The 22470-nt window shown below is 37.3% G+C and overlaps 1 protein-coding gene across 1 annotated transcript in view; it reads left to right on the top strand.

The window, feature by feature from the left end:
- The window catches only part of MAD1L1 (mitotic arrest deficient 1 like 1), an 894370-nt gene that overhangs the window by 14599 nt on the left and 857301 nt on the right, over positions 1 to 22470 (top strand). Inside the window, exons 4-5 of the mRNA XM_074208800.1 lie at positions 1503 to 1682; positions 3364 to 3488. Coding sequence (XP_074064901.1) covers positions 1503 to 1682; positions 3364 to 3488 — 305 coding nt within the window. The remainder of the gene's footprint in view (positions 1 to 1502; positions 1683 to 3363; positions 3489 to 22470) is intronic.

Genomic DNA, 22470 nt, shown 5'->3' with positions numbered 1-22470 from the left:
GTGATGTTAATGTTTTTTTTAATTTTAATTTAATTTAATTTTTTAAAAATTTATTTTGAATTTTACAATTTTTTCCCCTAATCTCATCCCCCCCCACTGAAAGCAGTTTTTTTCAGTCTTTACATTATTTCTGTGGTATATAATATGATTTTTAAAAAAAACTCAGATGATAGGGTTCCTTGGTAATGATTTGTTATGAAGTTCCTGACTTTCAGTTGAAATTGAATTGAGATAAACTTGTGAGACCTGGATCAAGGAGTGTTATGCCTTTGTATCATTCCCCTGACTGAGCCTTGCTCTTAGCAAAGTTTTTGTTTTTAAATGGATTTTGCTGGCATTTTGGTTCAACTTCAGTAGTTAAACTGTGTTTCCTAGCAGAATGGCTGCTGGGAGTATGGAGAGAGTGCCCTGAAGAACTTGTCAGGTGAAAGGGACTGGGATTGGAGAAACCTGAATTTTTGCCTTTTCTCCCTGACATACTAGAGTTATGTGATGTTTTCCAAATCACTAACTTTATAATTTGTTTTCTAACCTAAAAATGTTAAATTTTTAAAATAATTTTTACTGATGAATTATTTTTACATCACCAAAATTTCTGCTTAACTTCCCATAGACTTTTCCTAGATAACAGTTTTAAAAGATGAAAAAAGGAAGGAAAAGAAAAATATTAGCAAAGCTGATGGATATGCTGAAAAAAGTCTGAAAATACGTGTAATATAATATAATATGGACATCCCACCTCTGTGAAAGGGTGAAGTAGTGGTGTCTTCTTATATCTTTGGAACCATTCTTGTTCTTTCTGAGTTTTCATTATTCACTTTTTTTTGATGATTCTTTCCTTTTATATTACGCTAGTTATTGCATGTTAGTTATTACATGTCTTCTTGACTTTTACTTAACTCTTCATCAGTTCATATATATCTTTCCATGTCTTTCTCTATTCATCACACACATGATTTCCTATAGTTTAGTGATATTCCATTATGTTCATCCGCAGTTTGTTTGACCATTCCCTAATCCATGGGCAGCTTACTCTGTCTCTGGTTTACACATAAAAAGTTCTGCTATAGTGGTTTGTTTTCTCCTTTCATAGCCACCCTGTTTCTCCCCTGGATTCTTTTCTATGGAATTGAATGAAAGTTATTTCTTTCATTTAGGGGCAGCTAGACAGCTCAGTGGATGGAACTGGCCTTGGAGTAAGGAGGGTGGGAGTTCTAATCCAGCCTCAGACACTTGACTCTTTACTAGCTGGGTGACCTTGAGCAAGTCACTTAATCCAGATTGCCTTACATCCAGGGTCATCTCCAGTTGTCCCAATTTATATCTGGTCACTAGTTCCAGATTACTCTGGAGGAGAAACTGAGACTGCTGACTTAGCATAGCACCCCCTCCCTCACTCAAATACAATTCCACGTGCTTGTCATGGCATCACCTCCCTGATGTCATGGTCGTCTTGGAGAATGAAGTTCAAACAATAACAACAACATTTCTCTCATTTATAGAGAGAGGCTGACCGCAACCAGGAGCTTTTGACCCGTATCAAACAGCTCCAGGAGAGAGAGGTGGAAGCTGAGAATAAGTTGAAGGAACAGATTGAAATCAATAGGTCATGTAAGCATGATCTGGACATGACAAACAAGAAACTTCAGGAGAAAGAGAACAAGTTAGCTGAATCTAATCAGGTGAGTTTTTGAAAATTAGAGCTCATATTTCCAGATCATGAGAATTTCAATTTTAAGGAAACTTAGGGATCATATAATTCATTTTACAGAAAAGAAACTGAAACCAGAAGAGAATAATTCCCTTTCTAATGGTAACACAGGATCATTGATCCCTAGAATCTTTTAGGTTTTTTCTTTGGACTGAGGGTGAGCTCCATTTCTTCCATTACATGTGATAACTTCAGAACACTAAGAACTCTAAAACTAGAGCAGACACTGTGATTGTACTTCAGTGGTTTATCAAAGACTACCGTTTTACAAGGAACTAAGATGAAGGATCCTTTTCATTGGTGTCCTGGGTTGTTGATTCTGAAGAGAAAAGGTGATATCAGGACATTATATTCCTTCTGACTCTTTTCTTGATGGTTCTTTGGATGCTGCCTAAAAGTTATTTTAATCTTGGCATAAAAAGAAAGTACATTTAACATTCATTTTTCAGAATGATTGTTGGTGTTAGAAGGGCAAGACAGGAGCTGCGGGACTAATGTTAGCCTGGTATAGATGAATGCCTACTGACTCTGCTTTGATACTCCTATTTCTCATGGATGTATTTTTTTTTTTTGGAATACTTTTTTCGTTTTTCTCCCCAATTACATTTAGTGATAGTTTTCAACATTCATTTTTGTAAAACTTTCTCCCTTCCTTCATCCCTTCCCCACTCCCCAAGACAGCAAGCAATCTGATATAGGTTATACATGCACAATTGGGGTGGCTAGGTGGTGCAGTGGATAGAGCACTGGCCCTGGAGTCAGGAGTACCTGGGTTCAAATCTGGCCTCAGACACTTAATAATTACCTAGCTGTGTGGCCTTGGGCAAGCCACTAAACCCCATTGCCTTGCAAATAAACTAATAAATAAATAAAAGAAGAATCAATGCAAAGGGAAAAATCATGAGAGAAAAAACCAAAAATTTAAAAAAGTGAAAATTGTGTTCTTTGATATGCATTCAGACTCCATATTCATTCTGTGGATGTGAATGGCATTTTCTATCACAAGTATTTTAGAATTGTCTTTGATCAATGTATTGCTGAGAAGAGTTCAATCCAATTTTGCTATTACTGTGTACAGTATTCTCCTGGTTCTGATCATTTCACTCAACATCAGTTCATGTAAGTCTTTCCAGGTTTTTCTGAAATCTACCTGCCCATCATTTCTCTAAGAGCAATAGTGTTCTATTATATTCATTTATCACACTTGTTTAGCCATTCCTTAATTGGTGGCATCTCCTCAATTTCCATTTCTTTATCACTTCAAAAATGATGCCCTTGATTGTCAGTTACTTTTTGTGTTATTCTTGCTTGTCATCTAAGTGGGTACTCCTCTAAAAATAGCTCTAGGATTATTGGGTAAGAGAAACTGGTTCCTTGCAAAGTGTCCTTTTACATATTCTGACTAAGAAGAATACTTTTGACCCTGCCAGTGGGAGTGTAAGTCATAAAAATGAGAACTCACCTAACTGAAAGTGTTGGATCTCTCTTTCTTGCCTCTTGTTTTAGGAGAATTATAAGACTGCTTGACCTTTTGAATGAGTGACTTCACTTTTGTCTATCAGTTTTTGATGTCAGTCCCTTTGGCCTTAATAATTAGTTAACCTGATGTTCTTGGCATTTTGTTGGTCTTTTTCCCTCTTTTTTGGATCCAGACCATCAGTGAGTTAAAGGGGAAAATTTCTGAGTTGCAGTGGAATATAATGAACCAGGAGATGCAGGTGAAGAACTTGGAATCCCAGAAGCAGGAACTGATGGAGCAATTAGATGTACAACATACGTGAGTATAACACAACAGCAAAAACTGTTGCCTTTTTTTTAGATATTTTGAACTTCTTTCCTGGATTTTCTATTGGTTAAAGAAAATCTTTCTTCTAGCTTTGAGAAGTCAATAACATTATAGAATGTCAATAAGTCATTCATTAAGCACTATTCTGTTACACACAGTGCTAAATGCTGAGGATACAAAGAAAGACAAGAAAAAAAAGTCCCTGCTCTGAAATGCTGTACATTCTAAGAGAGGAGAGACAGAAAAGACTTTAGAGCTCATGGGCTTCAGTTCAGCCCCCTCAGCAAGGGGAAGGAGAGGCCAGTGTCTGCCTTGAGTGAGTTTGTGGATGTTCTCCTTGCCTTTCTTTCCAAATTTCTGTGTGAGCAGTTTTACTTCTTAAGGAATGGTTTGCTTCAGGTTAGATAAACAGCAGCAGAAATACTTCCAGATTAGTTTACATATAGGTGCAATGGCAAATTCTCTTTTTTTATCAGTGAATTTGCACCCTTAAAGAAACATCAAACTGAAGGTGCTTTGCCTTATTTTATTAAGTGGAATGAAGATTTGACAGTTGATCTTATGTTTTTGATAATTCTATATAATTTTAAAATTATTTTCCGTTTGCTGAAGCCCCTTCTACATTACCGTTTTAAAAAAATTTGGATAGCATTAGCATTCAAACAAGGTATACTTCTGGATTAGCTGGCAAAGGTTGAGTTGCTGCTGATTCTACTATCAGCGTTGCTAAATACAATTTTAACATGTCAATTTCTTAGTTCTGTCCGCAATTAAATTACTTGCAACCCTTTATAATTTCTTCCATTCCAGAATTCAAGTCATTGTGGTTTCTTGCAGATTTTCACATTTCTGAATGTATTGCTTTAACAGCATGTTAGAGAACAGAGTGAGTGACCTTTAAGAGATGTCTGTAATTGTTCATTAACACAGTCTTCTGGGTGGAGAAACTCGAAAGGAATTGAAAAGCTTTTTCAATAATCTGCAAAATTCAAGAACTACCTTATTTAAAGAAACTGAATTCCTATTTATTTGCTTCATTAAAATCTGTATGGTATTATGTTAGAAATTTGTATTACTGAGGAGCATTTTGCTTTACTCAGTGTAACTAGAGTAAAGAATATCATTAAACAAATTTGTGTTCAATAAAGATGGATTTGAAAGGCGATAAGAGCAATGGACAAATGTATGTGTTTTGCTCATCCTGGAGATATGAAGAGAATAAGGAAGCACTGTATGAATCCCCCTTGGCAATCTTATGGTGTACAGCTTGGACAGGGAGGGGTAGGTCTGCATCATCAGAAGAAATATATACATACATTACTGGAGTTTATTTTGCTATTTGGGTATTTGATATAATGTCATATAATGTCATAACCTCAGCTTCATGCATTTTTATTACTGATATCAAAGCAAAGTAATTTATGAAGGATATTTGGTGCCAATCTAGTTGGGTGACAGAGCATTACATATTTATGAAATATTCATGGATAACCCTTTTACTGACAGTGTTGACATATGGAAGTATTGGATTTATCTCTTAGGATATAATATTACAGGGATAGTTTAGTATCAGACATTTTTGAAAAATAATTTCAGCTTAAATATCATTGATCTAAAAACCAATAATTCAAATTTGGATTTTATTATATAAGTAGTTCATAGGAAAAGTGTTTTGTTTTGAAATTGAGTTGAGTAAAAATTATCTGTGCTTTGTTGTAGTTATTAATAAACTCTGTAAGTAGCAAGAAAACTCATTATTCAGAATTCTAATTTCATAGTCAGAATTACTGATTTTTTTTGTACAAAACAGAATGAGCTTAGAAATACATTTAATAATTTCCTATTACTTTTGATTAGGTTGACTGATGAATATCATCAATAAACTGCCTTTTTAATTTGTCTCATTGACTTCCTCTATTTAGAAAAAAAAGGTTTTTTTAGTGATTTCTCTTTCCTTATATGGTATAAGTTTTTATTTCTTTGTTACAGTAATAGATCCAACTGTACATTATTTTTTCTGTTGAAGAGAATGCAAGGAAAACAATTTATGATATGGTTTATGATACATTACCCAAACAGGCTTTGTTGATTTTGAAATGAAAGGTCACTTGTTAAGACCATTAACCTGTAGAGGAGAAATTCTTAAAATGGGGTCCATGAACTCTTTAAAAATATATTTTGATATCTGTTATTCAGTCTGTTTTATTTCCTTTATAATCCTATATATTTTATTTTATGCATTTAAGAATTTTATTCTGAGATGCGAGCCCAAGGTTTCACCTTCAGCTTCTGCAGAGGCTGCAAGCAGATTAAGAACTTTAGCTTACAACACATGACGTAATATCTGATTTAATCATTAATTTTGAATAAGAATGAGAGAATCCAGTGGCTAGGTGGTGCAGTGGATAGGGCACCAGCCCTTCCTGAGCTCAAATATGGCCTCAGACACTTAATAATTATCTAGCTGTGTGGCCTTGGGCAAGCCACTTAATTCCAATTTGCCTTGCAAAAACCTTAAAAAAAATAATGAGAGAATTTTTTAAGCTTATCAGAACATTTTTATCGCTTAGTGAAGTACCATATTTTCCCATGTATAAGACACTTCCATGTATAAGACTACCTTAATTTTGGGGCCCTAAATTTGAAAAAAAAGTATTACATAAAGTTATTGAACTCATTTTATTCATCATAAATTCATACAATTCCTTATCATTGTCAAAACTTCCATCCAGTAGCTTGTCCTCATCTGTGTTTGATGGTGAATCTCTGCCTTAGGAGAGGCTCTGACTGCACCCTTGCCCGTGCACTGGTCTGTGGTTGACCACAAGCACTCCCTTGGGCACAAGTCTGGTTTGTGGATGCGTGCTCTGTTTCATGAACCTGAAGCACCAGTTGTGTCCTCCTTTGAAATCAGTAACTTCTTTTTCATCATCAGTTCTTCTTGCCTCCAGGGTGAACCATCTTTTTGAGTAGAATTTCTTCTTTCTGTAGCCAGGCTTGGATTGTTTTCTCAGTTGGGGGAGGACCATGATTTCCATTCCCCCCCCTTTTTTTTTTTTGCAAGGCAATGGGGTTAAGTGGCTTGCCCAAGGCCACACAGCTAGGTAATTATTAAGTGTCTGAGACCGGATTTGAACCCAGGTACTCCTGATTCCAGGGCCGGTGCTTTATCCATTGCGTCACCTTAGCCGCCCCTCCATTCACTTTTGCAAACTGGATCTTTTAACTTGAATTCAGCACTGTATGTAAATCTTTTATGAGCCATTTCTGGGCAGAATGTGGCAAAATGTAACCTAATATACCGGTAACAAATGTGAAACAATGAGCACAAAGGCAACTAGTGCAAAGACAACAAGTATGAAAAAGTGGGAAATGCAAGTAAAAAATCTATAACCACTATATAAAATGCTCCCAGTTTTTAGACCCCCAAATTTTTCAAAAAACGATGCATCTTATCCATGAGGAAATATGGTATCTGTAGTTGGCTGACTAAGCCCTTGTTTTTGACTATTGGTTATATAGAAAATTCTTGAATTTCAAAGTTGTATATATTAGAATAATTTTCAGTTTTTCCAGTGATTCATGCATCTGACTCATTGTTCTAGTGATAAGCCTATTGCTGGGTCTCCACCAATTTTTTTTCAAGTCTAACCATCCATACATGAAAGACAAGAAGTAATTATTTTAACTTTGTTTTGCTTACTTTGTAAATAATTGTGTGTCAATTTTTTTGCGACTAAAAAGCATTCCATATTAGAACCTCTTCTACCTAGCGCCTATATTTTGTATTCAGAAATGCTATTCATCATTTGATAGCTAAAAATACTTTGATTTATGACTTCTTGTATTTTATTGTTAGTGATGGTCAGGTGACAGGGCTGTTATAGTGAATTGGTTGTTGATACCATGTTATTTACCTTTCTTTTTATTTGACTTCCATTGTTGGTGCTTGGAAGCAAAGGGAAATAATGCAAATCACAATTGGAACTGAAAATCATCAATCATGTTCTTTTTATAAAAGCACTATACTATACTGATTTCCAAATACAGGGTCTATACTTATTATACTTCACTGAACATAGCAAGTCTCTTTTGCTGCTAGAATATAAATTAAAGCAAAGTATAAATTACAAAAGCATTTGGATTGCCTCATTAGGTGGTATGGTAGGAAAAACATTTGTTTTATGTTGACTGGGATGGTTACTTTTTAAAGGAGGCCATTCTTAGGTTTTGCTTGTTCTAGGGGACTAAAGAATATAAGAAATCCAATCCATGGGGAGTGGGTGATCCTAAGATATGGTATGGCTCTCTTTTCCCTGGTGAATATGTAGGCAGAATGAAGCAATATCTATCTATAGTAATTATATCTTTTTTAATCCTTTGTACTTAAGTTATTTTTGTCACTTTTATGGTCCTTATCTTTTTCATCTCATTCTTACTCCGTATCACTAGACTAGCCTTAGTTATGACATTATTCAAAATTGGTGGTATTTGATAGACAAATTGAACTCTAGATAAGGGCCATTGCTTTCATTGATGTATGCCTTGGAAAGTATGTTACTGTTCAACAGGTGCTTGGAGATATCACTGCAACACATTTTGATTGGATAATAACTTGATGTCATGATGTTGAGCTGGGATCACAGGAACGATTGGAGTTTGGCCCAGCCCAGAGCATTTGGGGTTTGACAGGACTGCAATGACTTTGTTGATAATTTGAAACTGAGGAAGGGCTATTCAGAGGAAATAGAGCCTCAGATCATTGGATGGCCAGATATAGGGGGCTTGGTACCCTGTGGTTGCAACAATTCTTAGTAAGAGGAAACTTCTAAATGGGATAAGGATGATGTAGCCTGTTGGGGGCATTAAGAGCTTTAATAGGAGAATAACAATATTAAAAAACCTATTAACACTTTTAGAAAAGCTGGAACTCTTGTAGAAGAGAAATGTGCATTCAGCAATTAGAGACAAATGAATATACTTTTGTTTTTTAAAGATCTTGTCTTGAAGGCATAAAGGTATCAGTATGGATTGCACAGTAGGGCAGTCCTCATTAGGTCAAAGACCAATAGACTGTAGGTAGAAAATATCCAGAGGTTTGCTGGAGAATGCTGTTGAACTCTGCTTGGAAAAGGACTATGAGGGAATAAAATGGGAGAGAAGTGAGGATGAGGATTAGATACTGTGAGTGTCTTAAGTCTATTGTAACTGTTCTTTGAGGTTAGAGATGGGGTGGCTTGCTTCTCAGGGGAGTTGGAGGGTGTGTGACCTTTAACCACCATGGAATTTGGAGGTTGCAGATTTTTTTTTTGTAAGAAAGACTTAAATTTTAATTCAAAGGTTGCACAGACAGTTTACAACTTACCACAAAAAGTTCACAAATTAATACAAAAAATGCATAGACAACTACAAAAAAGCTCACTTGACTACAAAAGCCTCACAGGTTAGGTTCCTTGGATAAGTAGCAAGATAGTGAATTTCAGTAGATGTAGGAAGAGAGTGGGAGAGTTTGAGGAATCATGCTCACCTGAGCAGATTGGCTTCCCACCTGGAAGATAAGAAAGTAAGGGATAAGTAGTAGAGAAGTGCAAAATGGGGGGAGGGGGAGTGCACACTCCTAAGAGTGAGTTTCAAGGAAGACAAACTGGATAAATGTAGACAAGATAAGCAGTAGAGAAGAGCAAAGGGGTGGGAGAGTTTGGGCCATGACATTTCCTCCAGAGTAGGTTGCCCTCCAAAGGAAGATCAGCGGCCAAAAGTAGTAAAGAAGGTTAATAGGAGTTGGGGTTGCTACTCCTCCATAGCAGGCTACCCTGAAAAGGCAGGGGAGCAGCTCAACTGCAGAGTTAGCTCAGCTTTTGAAGAGGATGTAGGTTGAGGGAGATGTTGATTTGTGTCAGTAGTTCAAAGAGCAGAAAAGAGGTAATGAGGGATATGCAGATGTGGGGTGGTAGCTCAAAGACTGAATCCCTTCAGGGATGCATTGTTTGATTGATAAGATCTTATCTTTTGCCTGGTGGAGGCTAGATACTCTACAAAAAGTTCCTTGTCTTCATCTCTTAACCTGGGGGCAGGGATTTCTTGGTAGTCCTTGCCAGGGAGGGGCTAGATACTTTACTAAAAGTTTACTGATCTCTCTTATTACTTGGATTTGGGATTGTGGGTTGGGGGGGGGCTGACTTGCTCCCTAACCTCCTTTCTGCACTCCACCCTATCCCATAATCACTGATGACCAAATATTTATGTGTCAACAAAATATTGATATGCTATTATCCTTTTTTATATTGTGAATTTTTGATAAATTCAAATTAAAACTTTTTTGATTTATTTTATATTATTATAATAATTTTGTTATAAGAGTAAGCATTCCCCCTCCCCCAAGAAGATGAGAAACCTCAAGAACAGTGAGAAAGAGAAAAAAAAATATACTTCAGATTCCATGTGTTCAGATTCCAATGGCTCTGTCTTTGGGGTGAGTTGCCTTCTTTATAAGTCCACCAGAGAAATTGCTTCAATATTTTCTCCACAGTTGCTCTTATTAGCTGTATTTCCCTCCACTCTATTCTTCCCTGCTCTCATTTGTTATATTCTCTCTCTCTCCCTGTCCAAAAGTATATTGTATCTGAGTGGAGATTGCAGATGTTTCAACAAAAGCTTAGGGAGTCAGTTTATAAAGGGTTGCTGAGAATCTTGTCTACAGTCTAATGAACATCAGTTTTTAAAGGGTTAGTGGAAGCCAAGGGTTTCTCTGGGCTCTAGCATTCTATTGGCTTGAGGTATTCACCACTGACTGACTTTTTTTTTTTGCAAGGCAATGGGGTTAAGTGACGCCCAAATTCACATAGCTAGGCAATTACTAAGTGTCTGAGGCGGGATTTGAACTTAGGTCCTACTGACTTCAGGACCAGTGTTCTATCCACTGGTCCACCTAATTGCCCCACTGACTGATTCTTGTAAAACATGTTAAATCCCTTAGAAGCATTTGTCTTTTGTCTCCTGATAATGAAATAAGGAAGATTGGCAAAAATGTGAAAGATAAATTGCCTCTGAAATTTCCCAGTGACCAGCAAGAAAAAGGTTGAAATTCCTAAAAGAATTGCATTTGGGGCACTGGATCTAGGCAGCTGCTATACTCCCCCCCCCCCGATCAAATTATATGTTTTAATTTTTGAAATTCTCTTTCAGTTAAGAAGCATTTATTTTGAGGAATGGAGCCAAGATGGTAGAGTAAAGGCAGGAACTTATTTGAACTCTTCCCCCAGATTCCTCCATATACCTTTAAATAATGATACTGAACAAATTCTAGAGCAGTAGAACCCCCCGCCCCCAAAAGATGGAATGAAACAATTTTCCAGCTCAAGACAGCTTAGAAGGTTGGCAGGAAGGGCTGTTGCACCAGGGGAGAGAGGGGCTCAGTCCAATGCGGGCCATACCAGCAAACCAGGAGCAGGTCTTGGTAGAACACTGAATAAGCAGTGACAACAGGTACTTTCTTAGTTCCCAGCCCTTAGAAGGTAAGGGATTGAATAACTAATCAAAAGGAGCTTCCAGGGATCTCTTTGCTAGCACAGGACTCCTGTTGCTGTGCTCATACTCATATCTAGGTCACAGTCCTGCATTGTAGTCCCTGGACAAGGAGGAACACCAGTGTGGCAGAACTTGTAGCCACAGGGGACCCTTCTCACAGTTTCAGGAAGAAAAGAATAATTATGGTCATTTAGAGACCAATATCACATTCCAGAAGAGTCGTCAACACCTCTCCTTAGATCATCCTTCCTTGGAAGAACTGAAACTTAAAGAACCTAGAAATATCTCTGCACAAAATCTCTGAAGCTTGGGACAGTATTTCCTTCACCCTGCAAACAAGAGACCTAGTTGAACAGTTTGCTAGCCATTCCCCAATTGAAGGACATTTACTTGATTTTCAATTCTTTGCCACCACAAACAGGGCTGCTATAAATATTTTTGTACAAGTAATGTTTTTACCCTTTTTCATTATCTCTTCAGGATATAGACTCAGTAGTGGTATTGCTGGGTCAAAGGGTATGCACATTTTTGTTGCCCTTTGGGCATAGTTCCAAATAGCTCTCCAGAAGGGTTGGATGAGTTCACAGCTCCACCAACAGTGTAATAGTGTCCCAGATTTCCCACAACCCTTCCAACAATGATCATTATCCTTCCTGGTCATACTGGCCAATCTGAGAGGTGTGAGGTGGTACCTCAGAGAAGCTTTAATTTGCATTTCTCTAATAATGATTTAGAGCATTTTTTCATATGGGTATGAATTGCTTTGATCTCCTCATCTGTAAATTGCCTTTGCATATCCTTTGACCATTTGTCAATTGGGGAATGGCTTTTTGTTTTAAAAATATAACTCAGTTCTCTGTATATTTTAGAAATGAGTCCTTTGTCAGAATCATTAGTTGTAAAGATTGTTTCCTAACTTACTACATTTCTTTTGATCTTGGTTACAGTGGTTTTATCTGTGCAAAAGCTTTTTAATTTAATGTAATTGAAATCATCTAATTGGTTTTTAGTGATGTTCTCCAACTCTTCCTTAGTCATAAACTGCCCTTTCCATAGATCTGACAGGTAAACTAGTCCTTGATCCTCTAATTTGCTTATAGTATTGTTTTTTATGTCTAAGTCCCGTAACCATTTGGATTGTATCTTGGTAAAGGGTGTTAGGTGTTGGTCTAATCTAAGTTTCTTCCATACTAACTTCAATTATCCCAGCAGTTTTTATCAAAGAGGGAGTTTTTATCCCAATGGTTGGACTCTTTGGGTTTATCAAACAGCAGATTACTATAATCGTCTCCTGCTTTTACACTTAGTCTATTCCACTGGTCTACCACTCTATTTCTTAGCCAATACCAAACAGTTTTGATGACTGATGCTTTATAATATAATTTTAGATGAGGTAGGGCTAAGCCCCCTTCTTTTGCACTTTTTTTCATTAAGCTCGTGGCAATTGACTCTATTTCTCCATATGAATTTACTTACAATTTTTTCTAACTCATTAAAGTAATGTTTTGGAATTTTGATTGGTAGGGCACTAAACAGGTAGTTTAATTTTGGTAGAATTGTCATTTTTATTATATTAGCTCTCCCTATCCATGAGCAGTTGATATTTGCCCAGTTATTTAAATCTGATTTAATTTGTGTGAGAAGTGTTTTATAATTGTTTTCAAAAAGATTCTGAGTCTGTCTTGGCAAATAGACTCCTAAATATTTTACATTGTCTGAGGTTACTTTGAATGGGATTTCTCTTTCTAGCTCTTCCTGCTGTATCTTGCTAGACATATATAGAAAAGTCGAGGATTTATGAGGGTTTATTTTACAACCTGCAACTTTGCTAAAATTGCTAATTGTTTCTAGTAGTTTTTTGGTTGATTTCTTGGGATTCTCTAGGTAGACCATCATGTCATCTGCAAAGAGTGAGAGTTTTTTCTCTTCCTTCCCAATTCTAATTCCTTCAATTTCTTTTTCTTCTCTTATTGCTGATGCTAACATTTCTAATACAATATTGAATAGTAGTGGTGATAATGGGCACCCTTGTTTCACCCCTGATCTTATTGGGAATGCCTCTAGCCTCTCCCCATTGAATATAATGCTTTATTGATGGTTTCAGGTAGATACTGCTAATTATTTTAAGGAACAGTCCATTTATTCCTACACTCTCTAGTGTTTTTAATAGGAATGGATGCTGTATTTTGTCAAAAGCTTTTTCTGCATCTAGTGATATGATCATATGATTTCTGATAGGTTTGTTGTTGATATAATTGAGTATACTAACAGTTTTCCTGATATTGAACCAACCCTGCATTCCTGGGATAAATCCTACTTGATCATAATGTATTATCCCAGTGATAATTTGTTGTAATTGTTTTGCTAAGATTTTATTTAGGAGTTTTGCATCTATATTCATCAGGGACATAGGTCTATAATTTTCTTTCTCTGTTTTAACTTTTCCTGGTTTAAGTATCAGCACCATATTGGTTTTATAGAAAGAGTTAGGCAGAGTTCCATCTTTCCCTGTTTTTCCAAAGAGTTTATATAGAATTGGAACCAATTGTTCCTTAAACGTTTGGTAGAATTCAGTTGTGAATCCATTAGGCTCTGGAGATTTTTTCTTAGGGAGTGAAGGCTTGTTGAATTTCTTTTTCTGAGATAGGGTTGTTTAGGTATTTAATCTCCTCTTCATTTAACCTTGGCAACTTATATTTTTGTAAATATTCATCCATTTCACTTAGAATATCAAATTTATTGGCATAGAGTTGGGCAAAATAAATTCAAATTATTGCTTTGATTTCCTCCTCATTGGTGGTGAGTTCACCTTTTTTCATTTATGACACTAGCAATTTGGTTTTCTTCTTTTTTTTAATGAAATTGACCAGAGGTTTATCAATTTTATTGTTTTTTGCATAAAACCAACTTTTGGTTTTATTTATTAATTCAATAGTTTTTTTGTTTTCGATTAATTTCTCCTTTAATTTTTTAGAATTTCTAATTTGGTATTTAATTGGGGATTTTTAATTTGTTGTTTCTCTAATTCTTTTAGTTTTATGTTCATTGATTTCCTCTTTCTCTAATTTATTCATGTAAGCATTTAACGATATAATATATCCCCTGAGAGCCGCTTTGAATGAATCCCATAGGTTTTGGTATGTTGTTTCATTATTGTCATTATCTAGGATAAAACGGTTAATTCTTTCTATAATTTGTTTTTTGGTCCATGCATTCTTTAAAATGAGGTTATTTAGTTTCCAATTGGTTCTGGGTCTATATCTCCTTGGCCCAAGATGTATTCACTATTTCTGCCTTTCTGCAGTTGATCATTAGGTTTTTATGTCCTAGTACATGGTCAATTTTTTGTATAAGTTCCATGTACCTCAGAGAAAAAGGTATATTCCTTTCTATCCCCATTCAATTTCTTCCCTAAGTCTACCATATCTAGTTTTTCTAATAATGTATTTACATCCTTAACTTCTTTCTTGTTTATTTTATGATTTGATCTGGATAGCAGCTCTTTTCCCCTTTTATCACCCCCCCTCCCTTTTTTTTTTTAACCTTTTCATGTGTCTCTTGAACCTTCTGTTTGATGTCCAGATTTTCTATTTAGCTCTGGTCTTTTCATCAGGAATTTTTGGAATTCTTCCATTTCATGAAATGTCCATCTTTTTCCCCTGGAAGAGAAGGCTCAGCTTTGCGGGATAGTGGATTCTTGGCTGCATTCTAAGCTCCCTTGCTCTTCGAAATATCTCATTCCAGACCCTTCAGTCCCTTAATGTTGATGCAGCCAGGTCCTGTGTAATCCTTACTGTGGCTCCTTGATATTTAAATTGTTTCTTTCTGGCTGTTTGCAGGATTTTCTCTTTTATCTGATAGTTCTGGAACTTTGCCACATTTCTTGGTGTTTTCATTTTAGGATCTTTTTCTGGAGGAGATCGATGTATTCTTTCAATGACTACTTTGCCCTCTGGTTCCATGATATCAGACAATTTTCCATCACTAGATCCTGTAATATTTAGTTCAGGCTTTTTTTCTCATCAGTGTTTTCAGGAAGTCCAATAATTCTCAGGTTGCCCTTCCTCGACCTATTCTTGAGGGTAGTGGTTTTGCTGGTGAGGTATTTTACATTTTCTATTTTTTCTATCTTTTGGTTTTGTTTAACTGGCTCTTGCTGTCTTATGAAGTCATTAGTTTCTGCAGACTCCATTTTTTTTTTAGGGAGGAGTTTTCTTCATTAACCTTTTGCAACTCCTTTTCCAATTGGTCAGTTCTGCTTTTGAGAGAGCTTTCCATTTGATCAATTGAAGTGTTGAGAGAATTGTTTTCTTTTTGCATTTGCCCATTAGAGGATCTGAGAGATTTATTCTCATTTTGTATTTGTCCATTTGTATTTTCTAAGGATTTGTTTTCTTGTTGCAAGGCATTAATTATCTATCCCAAAGTTTCCAGTTGATTTTTGAACTCCTTCCTTATTTCTTCAAGGAAGTCTTTCTGTGCTGAAGACCAGATCATATTCTCCTCAGAGGTTCTAAGTCTCTCTGAGTTAGGTTCTTTTCCTTCCAAGAAGTTTTCATGGATCCACCTTTCTGCTGACCATTCTTCATTTTGCTAAGACCTTGAGTTGGGTAGGGCTGGTTCTCTGGGGCTTGGGATCACTAGAGGCTTTACTCACTGAGTGCAGTTTCTCTGGCTGGTCAGTAGGAGCAGCTGGTTGCTTTCTCTGGCATGTCTGTGACCTTGATTGAGGCCTTCTCCCTTAGCTTGAAGGGAGTGATTGAAGCTGTTGAATCCTTTGGCCTTTAGTCAGTGGTGGGCTTTACCCTGGGGTGAGGTCATCCCTCTCCCTATTGTCAGCTGGGCTGGTTCTTCTGCTCACATACCTGTGCCTGAGGCAGAAGTAGTCTGCTATTGTTCCTTCTGGGAAGAGGTCTCAGCTGCAGTGGAGTTCCTCAGACCAGAGAAGCCCAGAGATGGTATCCTCAGTTCTCCTGCACAGCAACTCTCTCCCCAGCCCTGTGGGCCAGCTCCAGAGGGCCAGCGCCAACACCAGTGCCTCTGCTCCCTAGTTGACTCAAGCCCCTGCGGTCTAGCCCCATCGTTGATCCAGTAGGTCTGTCCCTAGGACCTTCAGACTCCCTGGCTCCAATTCAGCTGCTGTGGGAGACAAATCCTGAGGTAGATGTTCTTTCTCCTGGCTTTTCTTTCTGGGTTTTGTGGGTCGAATTTCTTTTAAAGAGATTTGTTTCATATGATAGATGGGGAAAGATCAGGAGACTTTAGAATTGTGCCTGTGTTCTCTCTGTCATCTTCACAGGAAGTCCTTTACTTACTATTGATAGGAGAAATGCAAATTAAAACAATTCTGAAAGACATGATATCTATTAACTTGACTCTTAGAATGCAAAAGGAAAATGACAACTCTTATAAATGAATGAAAAGAAAAACCCTGCTAGAGTGAGAGAAAATTGTACATTTTATTCATGAACCTTGCAAGATACACCTTACAAGGTAGGGTATTTCACCTAGGTGTGAAGCACAATTTAGTGTTCAAAGTCAGGTAATTTATGGTCTTCACAAACTCTTTCCCCTACCTCTTGGATGTTCATAGACTCTCAGAGTATCATTTACAATCTAAAAGCTCCATCCATTCCATGACATGCCCTTAATTTGGTCCCGCCCACACATCATAGTATGCATGATATACTAATGAACCCCAATCATCACGGGGGTGTATAGGTTAATATTCAATTATCTATTTGCACAAAATCCTTACTATTAGGTCAAGATCTCTAGGTCACTCTGGTTGAGAACTGGTTTGGGGTTTGGAGTGGGATTAGGAAAACTCTTCCAGTCTGGTGATTGGCTGGGCCATTCCCCCTTTGTAATGGATTCCTTCATGGCTCCCTTCCACACCCTGTGAAGACCAACACCCTACTTTTCTCACAACAAGTATTGGAGGGAATGTGGGAAAAATGAGACTAATGCACTGTTTGGTGGAGTTGTGAACCGATTCAACCATTCTTTGGAGCCAAATGGTTGTGAAACCAGCTATACCACTGCTATCTCTGTATCACAAAACAGATAAAAAAAAACAAGAAGGAAAAGAACTTATATGCCAAAAAAGTATTCATAGCATCATTTTTTGTGGTGATAAAGAGTTAAAAATTATGTGTATGCCCATCAGTTAGATGAGGGCTGTGAATATTGTATGTATTTGTGATGAAAATACTGTTCTACTGTGGGCAGTGATCAGGATGCTCTCAGAAAAACTTGGATGGATTTACCTGAGCTGATTCAAGGTAAAATGTACTGTATACAAAGTAACTGCAACATTGAAAGATGATCAGATGCGGGGCAGCTAGGTGCTACAGTGAATAGAGCACTGGCCCTGAGTCAGGAGGACCTGGGTTCAAATATGGTCTCAGACACTTAATAATTACCTAGCTGTGGGCAAGCCACTTAACCCCATTTGCCTTGCAAAAACCTAAAAAAAAAAATAAGACCAGATGTGAATGACTTATCTTTAGCAATAAAATGATCCTTAGCAATAAAATGATTCAAGACAACTTTGAAGGACTTATTATGAAAAATGCTATCCATCTCCAGAGAAGGAACTGATGATGTCTGAATGCAGCTGGAAGCATGTTTTTTTTTTTAACTATATATTTGTTGAGATTTAAAAAAAAGTCTGTTTTACAACATGACTATTATGGAAATATTTTGCTTGACTTTATGTAACATATCATTACTAGCTTTTTTCATGAGAGGGAGTTCAAAGAAGGGGAGAAAATTTGGAATGCAAAGTTTTAAAAATGAATGTTAAAAATTATTTTTACATGTAATTGGGGAAAATAAAAGACTAAATAATTGTGTTTAAAAAAAAGGAAGCATTTATTTTCTCTTCCCTCCTACTGATCTTGTCTCCTGGGAAATAAAACTAAATTATGTAATCTGCACATCTTATAACAGATTCTCCATTTGGCCCTGGCCAAAAAGGTGTGTCTCATTATGCATATTTAATTCATCCCTCAGTCAAATTGCAGAAACCTCTGCGCTAATTTCATATTTCTTGGGTCTTTCAAAATTGTTTGTTTTTGTAATAATGAGGACTTTCAGTGGGTCCATAGGGACACTCCAATTTTCACCATCACTTTGCTGGAAAGACTACTTAGGGAAGGGTCCTCTTTTAGCAGCTTCCTGAGTCAGAACTGGAACTAACCAGGATAGATCAATACATCACAAATCTTCCTGGGTTTTTCTGACACTATCCCTTTCATCATTTCTTATACTACAGCAGTTTAGCTTTCCCCATTTGATGGGCATCCCATCAGTTTTCAATTTTTTGCCATCACAAAAAGAGCTATTATATTTATTTTTGTACGTATAGGTTCTTCTTTCAATGATCTCTTTGTGTGTATAGGATAAGTAGTATTATTCAATCAAAGGCTGTATGCAGTTTAGTAACTGGGACAAAGGTATTTCAACAAATAGATACTCTGAGTTTGAGGATGAGAGGCATTTTACTCATAGCCACATTAGGTAGGTTGTAGGTGATACCCTTCTCCATAAGGGACTTTAGATGTGGTTTTTTGAAGAATAGAGTTGAAAAGATTATTACCTGAGGAATTTACCAGCCCTTTAAATAGTATCCTGATGTCAGAGATTAAGACAGTAAGAATCAGAGTGGCTAGGTGGCACAGTGGATATGAGTCACCAGACATCATTTTCCTACATAGGAATATAAAGTTTAATCTTTTTAAATCCCTGATTCCTGGAATCAGGAGTACTTGAGTTCAAATCCAGCCTCAAACACTTAATAATTACCTAGTTGTGTGCCCCTGGACAAGCCACTTAACCCCATTGCCTTGCAAAAAAACCCCCAAAACAAATAAAAATAAAAAAAAGATGTCCAAAACTGTAGAAACTTAGGACGTTCTGCAAAGTCCCCATTTTCATTAGTTGCATGAGACAGCTAAGATTTTATATCCAGACTTATGGGACCTTTGAGACCAATGTCCTTCTGGGGCTACTCTTACTTCAGGACCACTTGGGAATTGGAGGGCAAATGCCAAGTTTCCTTGAAAAGGCAAAGACATACCAGATATTCAAGGGTTTGCTGGATAAAGGCAGCCAGCTCACCATCATACCGAGGGACTTTCAGTGGGTCCATAGGGACACTCCAGTTTTTACCAGCCTTGCTGAGTTGGGAGTAGCTGCCTGAGTCACAACTGGAACTAACCAGAATATTGTGGGATGATTATTTTTACTTTCTGGGAGTCAGTACCTGTTAGAGTGCTTTTGGCAACTCCTGTTCTAGTTATTATGAATGGAGACCAATAGAAATCTTGGAAGTCAGAACTACTTTGTGAACTCAATATTAAATTTTGGGTTCCTGGGTGGAGGGATATGAAATATTATTTCTCTTGGTGGCGGAGATGAAGGAGACTGGAATACTTTGTCATACAAAAGTTCCCTTTTAATAATGTATGGCCAGTGAAGAAGCTAGATGAAATCTGGAGTTTGATAATAGGTTACAGGAAGATGAATAAAGTTACTCTATCCATTACAATCACTACAACTGTTTCTGATATTGTAAACATGTGGGACCAGGTAGCTCATGCACCAGGTGAATTGTATTGAATTAATAGTTTTTGTCAAAAGTTATTTCTTTATGACTGAGACTAGTCCAAAGTAATTTGCTTTTATTTGAAAAGGAGTTCAGTTTGTCTTAACTTCCCTTCCTTAGTGTTGTCTTCTTTTTCATATCACTATCATGTTTCTTGAAGGTGTTGATAATTACCGATCCAATGATGATACAGTATTGTTCAAGTCCTAGAACTTTGGGTGAGTGATGTGAGGAATGCAGGATGGAAGATTACCTCTATGAAAATTCTGGGTCTAGCCTTATTTAAAATTTTTGGCCTGAAGATAACCCAGATGATATAGATACTAATTTTCATCCACAACTGAAAAGCAAACTCAAAGCTTATTTGATCATTTAGTTTAGAGAAACCCTATTCCCACCCTAGTTATTTTTTTAATTTAATATTTATTCTCATTTTGTACAAATAATGTTTTTTATACATTAATAAAATATTCTTGTTTAAGAGTAAACAAAACACCCCTCCCCCCAAAAAAATATAGACTCGCTTGAGCGAGAAAGGGGAGAGAAAAAAATTAAAATAAAAAAAAATAATAGTAATAATTGTAGGTATGGCCAGGTGGCGTAATGGTTGGAGCACCAGCCCTGGAGCCACGAGCACCCAAGCCCATATTCACCCAACAATCACCCAGCTGTGTGACATGCAAGCCACCCCAACCCCACTGCCCTGCAAAAACATAAAAAGAAAAAAAAGCACTAAAATAAAATAAAATAGTAATAATAGTAGGGGGTGGCTGGGTGGTGGGCAGAGCACTGGCCCTTGAGCCAGGAGCCCCCAGGTCCAAATCTGGCCTCAGACACCCAAAGATCATGCTGCTATGTGGCCCCAGGCAGGCCACCCAGCCCCATCTGCCCTGCGCCCCCCCCCCCCAATAATAATAATAATGAAAAATATGCTTCAGTCTGTGTTCTAACACCACCAACTCTGTTGTGGGTGGATTACATTCTTTATGATAAGTCCATCACAAAAATTACTTCCATATTTTTCTACTGTTGCCATTGCTGATTGCAACTCCCTTCTTTTGTATTTCTCCATCACCATGTACTATATTTTCTCTGTCCTTTCACTGACTTTGCTGTAGGGTAGCAGAGTGGTGCAGCAGACAGATCCCTGGCCCTGGGGCCAAGAGGCCCCGATCCCCCATACCACCCCTTAGGCCCAGATTCCACTTGGCCCTATGGTCCCGGACAGGCCATCCAATCCCAGCCCCTTGCAAGAAGTAAAAAAGAAAATGTGTTATATCTGACCACTCTACCCCCATGGTCTATCTTCTCCTCCATCACTCACATCACCTCCTTGCCCCCTGTCCCCCCTCTCTCCTTCTTATTCCAGATGCCTATACCCCATTCAGTATATATGCTGTTTCCTCTCCTAGCCACTTCTGATGAGAGTGAAGATTCGCTCATTCCCCCTTGCCTTCCCCACTTCCATATCATTGCAATAGCTCATTGTAATAAAGAAAAATCTTATTATATGAAATATCTTGGCCTATTCCCCCCTCTCCTTTTTCTTTCTCCCATTACATTTTCCTTTTTTCTATTGACTACATTTTTACACCATATTTTATCTTCAAATTCAGCTTTCTCCTGTGCTTCAACTATAAAATGTCCCTCCACCTGCTCTATTAACTAAGAAGGTTCATATGAGTATTATCAGTGTCATTTTTCTATGCAGGAATACATGCAGTTCATTATCAAGTCCCTCATATTTTCCCCTTCTCCTCCAATCTCCATGCTTCACCTGAGTCCTGTATTTGAAGATCAAACCTTCTGTTCAGCTCTGGCCATTCCAACAGGAACATTTGAAATTCCCTTGGTTCATTGAAAGTCCATCTTTTTCCCTGGAAGAGGACATTCAGCCTTGCTGGGTAGTTGATTCTTGGCTGCATTCTAAGCTCTTTTGCCTTCCAGTATATTATATTCCAAGCCCTACGAGCTTCCAATGTAGTTGCTGCTAAGTCCTGTGTGATCCTGACTGCAGCTCCACGATATTTGAACTGTGTCCTTCTGGCTGCTTGTAATATTTTCTCTTTGACTTGGGAGTTCTGGAACTTGGCAATAATATTCCTAGGGGGTTGGTGTTTTGGCGATCTTTCTCTCTATTTCTATTTTGCCCTCTGCTTCTAGGATCAGGGCAATTTTCCTGTAGTAATTCTTTGAAAATGATGTCAAGGCTCTTTTCCTGATCATGACTTTCAGGTATTCCAATAATTTTTAAATTATCTTTCCTAAGTCTGTTTTCCATATCAGTTGTTTTTTCAATGAGATGTTTCACATTTTCTTCTTTTGGTTTTGAAGTATTGAGTCCTCTTTTCTGGTAAATTCATCAATCTCCCTGAGTTCTATTGTTTATCCGAAGGATTTGTTCTACTCAGAGAGTTTTCTTATCTCTTTTTCCATCTGGCCAATTTTGCTTTTTTTTTTAAGATTTTTTTCAAGGCAAATGGAGTTAAGTGGCTTGCCCAAGGCCGCACAGCTAGACACTTATTAAGTGTCTGAGGTCAGATTTGAACCCAGGTACTCCTGACTCCAAGGCTGGTGCTCTATTCACTGCGCCACCTAGCTGCCCCCTCAATTTTGCTTTTTAAAGCGTTCTTCTCAATAACTTTTTGAACTGTTTTATCCATTTGACCTAAGCTGGTTTTTAGCATGCTATTTTCTTCATCCTTTTTTTGGATTTCCTTGACTAGGCTGCTGACTTCATTTTCATGTTTTTCCTGCATCTCTCTCCTTTCTTTTCCCAGTTTTTCTTCTGACTTCCTCATTTGATTTTCCAAGTCTTTTTGAGCTCTGTCATAG

Source organism: Macrotis lagotis, chromosome X (assembly GCF_037893015.1).
Source record: "Macrotis lagotis isolate mMagLag1 chromosome X, bilby.v1.9.chrom.fasta, whole genome shotgun sequence".
Classification (NCBI taxonomy): Eukaryota; Metazoa; Chordata; class Mammalia; order Peramelemorphia; family Peramelidae; genus Macrotis; species Macrotis lagotis.
Note: the sequence above shows the minus strand (reverse complement) of the source record. Positions and strands in the feature narration are given on the sequence as shown.